This window comes from Pelophylax lessonae (assembly GCF_965119305.1).
Source record: "Pelophylax lessonae genome assembly, chromosome: 13".
NCBI classification, from domain to species: domain Eukaryota; kingdom Metazoa; phylum Chordata; class Amphibia; order Anura; family Ranidae; genus Pelophylax; species Pelophylax lessonae.
In genome coordinates this window covers 73312283-73324436 of record NC_138780.1, presented here as the reverse complement: position 1 = coordinate 73324436, position 12154 = coordinate 73312283, and the positions used below count along the sequence as shown (strand labels likewise).

At 38.8% G+C, this 12154-nt stretch overlaps 1 protein-coding gene across 2 annotated transcripts in view; it reads right to left on the bottom strand.

Moving 5' to 3' along the window:
• PLCB2 (phospholipase C beta 2) overlaps window positions 1-12154 on the bottom strand; it is a 354260-nt gene that overhangs the window by 70505 nt on the left and 271601 nt on the right. For both annotated transcript variants that reach the window (XM_082275009.1, XM_082275010.1), the window contains exons 19-21: window positions 10659-10813; window positions 6516-6680; window positions 470-569 (exon numbers count right to left, since the gene is read on the bottom strand). In XM_082275009.1, coding sequence (XP_082131135.1) covers window positions 470-569; window positions 6516-6680; window positions 10659-10813 — 420 coding nt within the window. The remainder of the gene's footprint in view (window positions 1-469; window positions 570-6515; window positions 6681-10658; window positions 10814-12154) is intronic.

Below are 12154 nucleotides of genomic sequence, written 5' to 3'. Positions count from 1 at the left end.
CTCCTCCAAGGCTGCAAAGGCAGCCCATCAGGGGTAAATACTGCCGCAGATCCAGTGTTTTGAATTGTGGTTTGGTAAAAATTATCCTCACTATAAATGATTACCCTTCAAGTGAATGGTGCCGCACCGCAACTGCAATGCACGTGGTTGCAGAGCAGTGGTATGGGCTTCTAGGAGTTAAAACAAGTGGCAACTCCTCCTTACCACCTGTCAAACTCCCTCTCAAGAGTGATCCCCCATGTCCATGGTTTGCTAAATAAGAGTCAACCTGATTTGCACTAGTTATGCTCCTGACTCTGATGGTAACTTTCATTGTAAATCACCATTAGTAAATACAACTGAATAAAACCTGTTTGAAAACCAAGGCCTGGTGCCAAAAATACATACATTTAAACACTTCTATCAAATATATTTCTGAATTTTGTAAGCCTATGACATTTGGAAACATAACCATAGACATTTGAAATACCTGATCTGATCACATTAATTGGAATGATCCGATGACCAATGAACTTCCCTCCTTCCTCAAATGCAGCAACTCTTAGAGAAGCCATCTCAGGCATAAGAATCTGGAAACAGCAAGAACACAAAGTAAGGTGACATATCTCCCCTATTATACAAGATGGTGTCACATAAGTATATTGAACATACAAGGACACATTCTCTGTGAAATGCTGTTATATTTTAATTGAAGTCTTCATATAGCCAGTACCTTTTAGTGATCATTGATAAAACTTGTGGTGTCTTCTCATTAAGGAACTGTCTGGGATACTTATCCAGAAGCAATATATTGGAGAACTGCCGATATTGCAAGCCACTCAGAAAATTCTGCTAGGTGATGGAAAGCATAAAACCATTCACAGTAACCCTAACCTCCAAAACAGCTGAAAAGAGTTTCTCATGATGTTAAAACATGTTTGGCCAACTATATACAGGTCAGCAGGATGCCCTTACCATCCCACTGTATTGTTATTGGATTATTTTTACAACATTTTTATTGGGTCACAGTCTTTAGTTTCTATTATTTTATTTCCAGACTCCTATTGTGCTGCTCCCATCAAATCATTTTATTTAATTTAACAACTTCAGCCTCAGAAGGTTTTATCCCCTTAATGACCAGGCCATTTTTTGCGATACAGCACTTTGCATTATTTTAACTGACAATTGTGCAGTCATGCAACGCTGTGCCCAAAAATATCAATGTCCTTTTTTCCCACAAAAGAGCTTTCTTTTGGTGGTATTTGATCACCTCTGCTTTTTTTTTTATTTAGGGCTGAGTGCTCTTGAGAGGAGTATGGAAACTGTGATATTTTTAGAAAGCTATGTACAAGTACCCCAAAAACCAAAAGTATTCTCCGTGCTCCCACTCAGTGACTTAATGCCAGACTAATGATTCATAATTACTACTTTGCACTGTCATGTGTTCCTACATAAATACAACACATATTTTTTAAAAACTGCAGCACAATAAACCTAAATGAATTAATCTATGTAAACGTACACCAATAAAATAGCAATATACTGTAAATGACTTGCAACTTAGAAAAAATATGTATGTACAGTACCCTGCCGATCCCTCCCACCAGTCTGCCTGCATTGCATAGAAAATCACACAGACCCAGAAATAAGTTCAGGTCTATAATATATTATGTAATGAAAATAGAAAAAAATTATATAATTTTATTTGTTCTTTCATTCTCTTTCTGTCTCTCACTTTTATCTCTATTCCTCCTATCCTTGAGGTTCCATATGAAATAGATGCTTTTTATGAATCCATTTAATACGTGAATATTTCTTTATGTGGTGATTACATTGTACAAAGAGGAAGAGAATACAGACTATGATATATAAATTAAATGATTGTGGAGTGATTTCACCTGCATGCGACTTAGTATTTAAAAGGAACCGACTGTGACGAAGCTACACATTGAATTTGCGAAACGTGTTGACGTCATCACTCACCGAGACGCCACTTTTGTATCCCCAGAGGAGAGACGAGCTGCGTAATAGCAGGCTTAGTTTGACCAGCCGAAACAACCAAAGGTTTCCTGAACAGATTGACTCTCAATCTATTGAAGGGATATACACTAAATCTATAAGAAGACACCATTAGACTGTACCCTATGTTCCCAAAGTATGTTGGCCCAGGAAAGGCAGTTCACGCTCTACAGAGGACTGATCGCAGTAGGGATGGTAAAGTACTATTAGACCCTAGGTGTACGTCCTGCACTGGCTATATGTAGCAGTGCAATATATACATTTGCTGATCTGCTACACATATGGTGTTACTTTCGTGGCAATTGACTGTTTACATATGGTGTCACCGCTCTTTGAACTATTTGTTTTTTTCTGCAATACCGGAGGACACCCCGGAAGAGTCATTCTATGATGAAACTAGTCGGATGGTTCCGGATACGTTGAAGCCACGCCCCTAACGCCGGCCGGAGATCTCTTTCTGTCACACGTGGGACGCCGCAATTTGGATATAGGTGTACTGGATTACTGTTCCCTGCCTGCATGCTCATATGTTTTTAGTAAGTGTAAATCTTTTAAATACATTGGCTTTTTATTACGGTATCACGCTATGTGTACTTTTCTCCTTTTTGGATTACTTCCCATTGGCTTTACCCTTTACATGTGAGGATTGGTATCTCAATATCTGCCCCAGCCCTCCCTGGACCTGCTATTAAAGGAGTGCCCTGTGAGATTATTGGGATTGGCCCCTACAAACAAGTGTTTATGTGGTCTATCTATTAAATTAGATGACCATAGAAATCTGGTAAGCAGCTTATTTTACACCTCCCTTGATCACGGGTGTCATTCAGCGGAAGCACTGTAGGATATTCCACCACTGCTGGGACTTGTGGTTCCTTTTATCTGGGACTCACCACTTCTTTTTTCTTTTCCACCTAAAGACTTTTATGTTAATACAGTCAAGTTTTTTTGTATTGAAGGTCTTTTATATATTTTTATATATTTTTCACTTCACAGATTGGGATTAATTATCCCCTCCCACTATTGCTTTATTTAGAGGATATTGATGTCACTTGGTTTAATTAATTTTTAAGTGTCAGATTTCATCACTCAAATTTTCACTTTCTAGTGCAACACATTTTGGTTAAATACCGGAGGATTACTTCATGATTGCTGCCATTGTTTTGGATGATGTTTTACTTACATATTGCATCTTGGTTTACAATTTAATTACCGTACATCCTCACCTATACTACAGGGTGAATGGATGTTACAGCAACTCTTTCCATCAGCGCTATTATTCCAGAGCCATAGACACTATTTGTCATCGAACCAAGCTCCAGTGCAGGAAGGGTGCTACCTCTTCATGGTCTTCAAACCTTTTTTCACTCTGATCCCAGCCTCTCCAGCTCGAGCCCCCAGGGGTCCACACAAGGTCACTCGACATTTACCTTATTATTGTTAGGCTGTACATACGGCGTTTCCCGGTTGGAGTTCTCCTGTGATTAATCATTGCTGGCATCCAGACGATTGAACAATTTTTGTTTTGTGTTTTGTTTTTTTGTGTGTTCATGTCTGTTGTTGCCCTTTGTCCACCGTGAGTTTTGTATCTCGCGCACACATGTGAATATGTTTCACTTCATCCAGGTATATCTTTAATGTTTACATTTTTCACTTTTACATGTTACATGTTGTACTTTTGCTTCATTAAAGGAAATAATTTTATAATAACACTTTTTCCGCCACATCTTTGCCAACATACAGTAATAGCCTTCTTTTTCTGTGCTTCCACAGGATTATTTCTTACTCCCTCTGTAAGCATGTTGGTATTGTTAAACTAAAAGCACAGTGAAAAGCAATAGAGCTGTTAACTGAGTGCTGACCCTCCCTCTCCCATTCCGAAAGTTGCTGTACAAGGGGTTCCAGAAAGCTTATATCTAGTCAGATTGTAGATTTGCACCATTTATAGGTAAAAATATGTTTAAGTATTTAGCGTGAAAAGTTTGGAGTGATACTGTTTATTTGGTAACCTTTGGTAAAGTTGGGATCCTTCCAGAGCCTGGAGTGGCTCTTTGACGTTAGCCGACAGCGGACATTAGCCTGCTGCCAGTTGAATCTGGGTCACAGAAATGCAGAAAAAAAGTGCACTCATGTTACCCAGAAGAGAAGTATGGCCAAAAAGGCTTTGGCCATATTTCTCTTTTAAATTGCCAATAAAGAGTACAATTTAAAATCCAAACTTTCTACATAGTTGATAGCTAACATTGTACAAGGCTCTACTACTATTATTTTGTAAGAAATAAATAACTGTGCTAAATGGTATTTTTTTATATGCCTACAGTCAATTTTAAGTCATACAAAAAGCCTTTATATATTTTCTGGCTTCAGTACAAAAAATTATAGGTTGGAAGATCCATGTCATTTCTACCATAACATTAAACCTCAAGCTACAGTCCATAGAGAAGCTGCCTTCTATAGCTTTAAAGTTTTTGTAAAGGCGGAATTTTTTTTTTTATCTTGATGCATTCGATGCATTCAAAAAATAAAAATCCTTTTGCATGCAGCAGCTATCCTCAGCCCCCTAATACTTACCTGAGCCCCATCGCAATCCAGGGATGTTGCATAAGAGCCTTGGCTTTCTGGGACTTTACTTCATGATTGGCTGAGACCCAGCAGCAGGCGCCATTGGCTCCCACTGCTGTCACTCAAAGTCAGTGAGTCAATGAGTAGTGGCATGGCCGAGCCATGGCTCTGTGTATAAATGGACACACAGAGCAGCCGCTTGGCTTGGGTACTCCCATAGTAAGCTGCTTGCTGTGGGGGCACTCGGCAGAGGGGGGGGGGGCAGGAGGCCCGGCGAAGGATCCGAGAAAAGGGGATCTGGGCTGCTCTGTGCAAAACCACTGCACAGAGCAGATAAGTATGACATGTTTGTTATTTTTAAACAAAAAAACAAGACTTTAATATCACTTTACACTAAAGGCAATATGATTGGCCACAAAAGAAAGACAGAACCCCCCCCCCCCCACACACACACACACACACCTATGAGAAATAACTGAGCAAGCAGTGTAGTTAAGCAAGAGTTCTGGGGTGCATTACAAGAGAGATCACCAACAGCAGGAAGGAGGTCTTCATTCCCAATCTTTAGTTAGACCTTATTTAGAATACTGTGTCTAGTTCTGGAAACCTCACTAAAGCTGGCCATATATGGATAAAAATTCTCAGAACATTCATTTTTCTTTTGGAGGACTTTGTTTGCTTTTAACATTTGATTTTGGAATGAATTGACTTTACCGAACCAAAACCACATACACTAATAGAACTTTGTTTGTTCGAGAAAAAATTTCCACCTTCTCCTTTAAATTTTCTCGTCACTGTGGTCGAAAATGAATGTCCAAAAAAAAAAAAAAACTTTCTAAGAATCTTGTTTTCTGAAAAATTTATGTTCGAAATACTACCTATCTATGGCCAGCTTTACAAAAAAATACAAAAAAATACTCATAAAACAAAATGGGAACAGAAACAGGCAACAAAAATAGTGAAGGATCTGATGGATGGAAACATTTTAGCAGAGATTTCAGGAAAATAATATTAACAGTCTTGGGAAAAAAAGGACATGGTAAAAACTTAGGTACATTAACTTTCAAGACACCAATATTTTTAATCTAAAGCTCAGGATCAAGAACATGGGGATATGATCACAAACATGCAGAAGGAAAGTTCAAAGCTATCCTTAGAAAATATGATTTTTACTGAAAAAGTAGGTAATGCTTGCAATAGACTTCCAGCAGAGGTAGTGTGTAGGGAAGAGCATGGGTTTGGTCTAAACCTGGGTGTGGATCAAATCCAGAAGGAAGCTCTTCACTTCCACCCACTGCATGTAAACAATGGGGCAGAGATGCTCATGACATCATTTACCTAATATGTTCACACGGCCATATTAGCTCCACAATATAGACCCAATAGAGAATGTAGCAAAGGGGCAGTGATACTGGTAACATCAGCAGGGATACTAGTAACATCATTAACCTAATATAGCCACATGTGAAATGCAGGGAATACCATGGCTGCAGTTGGTTGGACAGCAGTGGGCAGGGGCGAGAGCTTCTATCTGGGTTTGGTTTATCCCAAAATTGGGCAAAATCTGAGTTTACCCCTAGTTATGAGTCAATAAACCATAAGTGAATTTCAACATGCTTGCGACAAACAGACAAATAAAATCCCCCAAAAAACAAAAAGACCACTTGGTCTTTTTCCGCCATCACTCTTCTATGTTTCTACATCAAATGCAAGAAAATAATCAGTGGTAAGTAGCTATGTTTGTAGGTATTAACACAATGGATTCCAATTTATTTGCACTATTTTCTAAATTTTCCATTTTGCAGTGACCCCTAAAGAGGTGTAAAAGTGTGCAAGTGACCTATTTTACAAGTCACCCAGACATGGTTAATAGAAAAATGCCTTATTAAATGCAGCAATCTGACACAACTGAGTTTATTGCAATAAAAAGAAAAAAAAACACATTGCAGAGTTTGTACCTTTTCAAACACAAATGGCTCTTCTTTCCATACAGGATTAATGGAGTTTGCAGTTGAACTTAATTTTGTTTTGTATTTCCGCTTGGGATCCCCAGGTAATCCAAACAGCTCCACCTCTACGTAGGTCTTCACACATTTATCACTAAGGAACTGCCCTGAGGTTATCTGTTTTCCAAAAGAAACAAAGGGTTAGCAGCTCTAAGTAATCCAAACTAATTAATTTGCTTACACTAAAGAGCAGCCAACAAATTTTGAAGAATAAACTCCCCCCTTCATTAGGGCTTCAGTTAAAATAGGGACCTTGAAAATATAAACGAAAAAAAAGGGCGTAGGGTCCCCCTCCCCAGTCCATACCATGCCAAAATCTGAAAAAAAAAAAAAAATGCGTGCCCCCCCCCCAAATCCATACCAGACCCTTATCCAGGCATGCAGCCTGGCAGGTCATGAAAAGGAGAGGGGACGAGCGAGTGGCCCCTCCCTCCTGAAACATATCAGGCCACATGCCATCAACATTGGAGGGGTGCTTTGGGGCAGGGGGGGCTCTGCGCCCCCCCTCATCCCAGAGCACCTTGTCCCCATGTTGATGGGGACAAGGGCCTCTTATCGACAACCCTGGGCTGTGGTTGTCAGGGTCTGCAGGTGGGGGGCTTATCAGAATCTGGAAGCCCCTTTAACAAGGTGGCCCCCAGATCCCACCCGGGGCCCCCAGATCCCACCCCCCCCCCTGTGTGAATGGGTATGGGATACATAGTACCCCTACCCATTCACCAAAAAAGTGTACAAAAAATATAAACACACGCACAAAGTTTTTGACAAACCCAAATCCATCATCAATCACACCGCCTGCCGCCAGTGCCGCCAGAAAAAAGAATGGTGTAGTTCAGAAGTGGGGGTTGCTCATCCCCTCCCCTTTCCTGACCTGCCAGGCTGTGTGCCCGGATAAGGGTCTGCTATGGATTTTGGGGGATTTTCTTTTGCTTTCCCTTTCAATGATAATGGTAAATAGGACAAAAGGACAAAAGATGAGTCTCCCCTAATGAGGGCACAGACAGCAAAAAAAAAAACCTATTGGTGTTCTACTTCATCTCCACTCTGGCCAAAATAAAAAAAAATATTTTGCCTTTAGTTATACTTTAACTGCTTCTGGACCACCCGCAGTACATTTACTGCAGGCGAGCGGGATGGACAAGCTGGATCACATACCTGTACATCATCCAGCCTGTTCCTGGTTGTTGCTGGATACAGCAGATTACAATTACTTGTAATCAGGTATCATGTGGTCACTGGTCATAGTGATCATATGATAACAATGTAAACAAACTGTCATGAATGGATTTCCAATCATGAACAGCTTGCTTATGATTGTGATCAGTAATTTCCCCTACAGCAATCACATGATACCTGGCTACCTGTACCATGTGATCAGCTGTAGCCAATCACAACCATAAGCAAGTTGTTCATGATTGGTAACCTATTCATGACAACTAAAACTATTCCATATGAAGTGACCATCACTGTATAAGCAAAAACAGTGTAAAAAAAATCCCTAAATTCCTGATCACCAACCCAGAGTAGTACAGTGTCGCTATGGTGACACTGAAGTATTCTGATAACAGAATGTACAAAAAAATAGTAAAAAAGTAAAAAAAGTTTTAAAAAATGTAATAAAAAAAGATGTATTTATTTATTTTTAACATACTGTCACCAATCATTATCCCTGACCACCACCACACCAGTCATATGGTGACACTGTCACCATATGTGACAGCATGTAAAAAAAAAAAAAAAAAAATTGTGAATTGTAAATGTCTTCATTTTCCAAAACATTGTGATGAAACAACTTCAATAAAACTTAGAATGCTTCTTACGAAATATCTCAGGCTCTCTACTTTCCAAACAGGGGTCATTTAGGGGGTCCTTCTACTTTTCTGGCATTTTAACCACCTCAATACTGGGCACTTTGATCCCCTTCCTTCCCAGGCCAATTTTCAGCTTTCAGCGCTCTTACAATTTGAATGACAATTACACAGTCATGCAACACTATACCCAAATTACCTACATTTTTATAATTCTTTTTCACACAAATAGAGCTTTCTTTTGGTGGTATTTAATCATCACTGGGGTTTAAAAAAGACCGAACATTTTGAAAAAAAAATTATTTTTCTTTTTCTTTGTTCTATGTTTCTGTTATAACATTTTGCAAATAAGTAATTTCTGTTCATACATTTTGACCAACATTTATACTACTAAATTTCTTTGGTAAAAATAACCCAAATCAGTGTATATTATTTGGTCTGTGTGAAAGTTATAGAGTCTATAAGCTATGGTACCAATCATTGAAAATTGATCACACCTGATGTACTGACGGCCTATCTTATTTCTTGAGGTCCTTACGTGTCAAAACAGTACCAATACCCCCCCCCCAATTACCCCTTTTTGGAAAGTAGACAGTCCTGGGTATTTAGTAAGAGGCATGGCGAGTTTTTTGAAGTTATCATTTTTTCCCACAATTCTTTGGAAAATTAAGAAATTATTATTTATTTTTTTTTTCACAAAAATGTCATATTAACAAGTTATTTCTCACACATGACATTGCCATACTTGCAACCACACCCCAAAACACATTCTGCTACTCCTCCTGAGTATGGCGATACCACACATGTAAGACTTTTTTTTTTGTTTATATACAGTAGCAAAAAATAAAAAAAACCCCAGTGGTGATCAAACACAATCAAAAGAAAGCTCTTTCCAAGTAAAAAAAACTTGCCAGGTAAAGTGGCACAGTGCTGATTAGCAAAAAATGGCCTGCTCATGAAGGGGATAAAATTTTCCAGAGGTCAAGTGGTTAAGTGGCGAGCAATCTTGTCTTGCATTACTGGTTTTGAAGGTTCCTTCTTGACCATGAACATTTTTTGTATTTTTTTTTATGCTCTACTCGTGTGGGTGTATGGGATCTTCTTGGGTAATTCAGATTATTCTTACAACCCAAAAACATACTGTTAGTTTAGTTGGCCCTCACCAACATAGGTCCTGGTTTGTATGTCTATGTGACCATGGCAGGGACACTATCTAATTTGGGGGAAGGATCTAAAACAAATGGTCTATCCCTTCTTTTATGCTCTAGAGCAGGGGTCTCCAAACTTTCTAAACAAAGGGCCAGTTTATTGTCCTTCAAACTTTAGGACTTAAGACTGTGGCATCAGTGGGTGTAAACATCATCACATTTGGTATTAGAGGGAGGAATAGTGCTCCATCGTTGGTATCATTTGGAGGAATAATGCCCCATTGTGGATGTCGGTTGGCAGAATAGTGTCTCGTATAAGTGGGAGGAATAGTGACCCAAGACCCGAGTAAAGGCAAGCAAAGGGCTGCAGTTTGGAGACCACTGCCCTAGAGAATGTATTAATGCTATATAGACGAGTAAAAAAAATAAGCTTATAAACCACAGCCCACAAACACCACACTAGGAATAAAAGGGGTAACCAAGTGAAAAAACAATATTATAATGATAACATATAATCTTAGAAGAGTTAGTTTTGTTCAACAAACTACTGTAAATTTGGCCAGAGAGCACAGTGTAGCAAATAATTTGTGTTTTCTGTTGAGCACATGGTTGATTGACTCTAATGTAGTTGAAATCCTTCTCTTTGGTGTATACAGAGATAGACTTCACTATATAGATCGAAGCATTCTACCATAAATGGTGCTTTTTATTTCAACATATATAAGGAATCTAGTGTTTACTATGATATATTAGATTTAGATATACCCCATAAAAAAATAGGACTATACTTAGATTTTCATGGTTTAGGCTGTAGGAAACATACAGTACTTAGAATGATAAGAAGTACGTAAATAATTCTTAAAAATGTATTTATTTGTTTTTTAAAAGTTCAATCCAGTGCACTGGAATCTGCCTTTAGACAAAAACTTCCTGGAGCATCTGTACAAACAACTCCCTACCCTACCTGTCCTAAAAAGGGGAGTAAGCACTGAGGAAAAAAAAAAAACTTTGCCACATTGCTAAACTTATCCCATGTTTTCATGTGTGGAATAAATCCAGAACAGAAGCAGGTATGAAACCAAAATAGTAGTAGCACACTAGTATGTTAATTTTAAACAAAGCTGGAGTTCAACACCTACTGTAATTGAGAGAGTGTTGGCCACAACTACGTCAATCCGATCAACTGTGAATGGGTCAAACTGCTTGTCTGCTCGTCGCATGAATTCGTGTTTCAGGATGTATCCACTGCCGCCATTGAACTCAAAGACTGCCATGTTTTGTTGCATAGATAAATCTGAAAAATGCAACAGTAGAAACAATCATTAGCAAAACAATGTCTGATTTCAGGGCCATTGGAAAAACAATGCAGACCGTGTGTAAGTAGCTTTTCTTTATATGCATCTGGAACTACTAATGTATACTATATTAGAAGTGTGTTGTGTTTAGAACCCCATTGCATGAACCCTCTTATCAACTACATTATATCGAAACCCCTGTAAACTTCTATGTAGATATTCTAATTTTGCCCACAAAAGTGCACTGGTCTCCAACAACCATAACCATAGCCCATAGATGTCCAAGACATATTGGCATTAATACATTATACAAAGAAACAAATTTGCCCTCTGTATCCTACAGGGCAAGCCTTGGTAAATGAATAAGATGAGCTATACTTTGGCTTGCCCTATTTGATAAGTCCACCACAGCTTTCCCTATATGACCAACATACATTTCATTGGAAAGACAATTTCTAAGCAAAAGTGCCTTAGCAAATGTACTTGAACTTTCTTTGATGTCTTCTGTCCGCCCAGCAGTACTTTTTCATCCCAGCATTATATCTCCTCCCACCCTCTGCAAGCAAAATATCGAACCTTCCCGGCAATTATTCCCTCTCCTTATAAATACATGTGCCCTCCAATACTATATCTAGAATATCCACTTTACCCTCTCCAGCAATATACCTTATTAATGACATCATATCTCCACCCTAGCTGTAGGATACCTATTCCCTCCAAACAGATCATCCTCTACAACATACCTCCACCAAGTCTCTTTCTTGTGTCCTTCAGGGAATGATAAACAAATTCCTATTTAGGAGGAAGTGTAGTGTACATTCCGCCCTCTGAATGATAGCCCAATTACCAGATTGGGGAGTAAAACTTACAGTACATTTCTCACTGGAATAATAGAATAAATTGGCACCTGGGAGAATAAAGGGGCACAGATGGAGAGAGAGTACTGATATCCTGTGTGAACACAGTTAAGGGACACAAGGGTATCAGAGGGAACCCACTGAGCTGCTTCTGCCCCCGGGATCCTAGTAGTTAGGTCCCAGGAGTCTGATCTTCTAGGTTAAGGTTCTTCTATTCTAAAATGTAGCCATATAAATCTGATTGTGCATGAAATAAAAATAACCTTTTGATCCGGAAGAAGGTGAAACTATGAGCTATCCATTAGTGGTAAACCTTGTCAAAAAATATGCAATTGAACTTAAATGATAAAGCATAAATTAACAGGTAGTTTGCACAGCACTCTCAGGACCTGATTTATAAAGCAGTGGTATGGAGGTGTTATGCCCATACCATTGCATAAAAAATTTAAAAGTTTAAATTCATTAAAAAAAACTCCAGAAGAA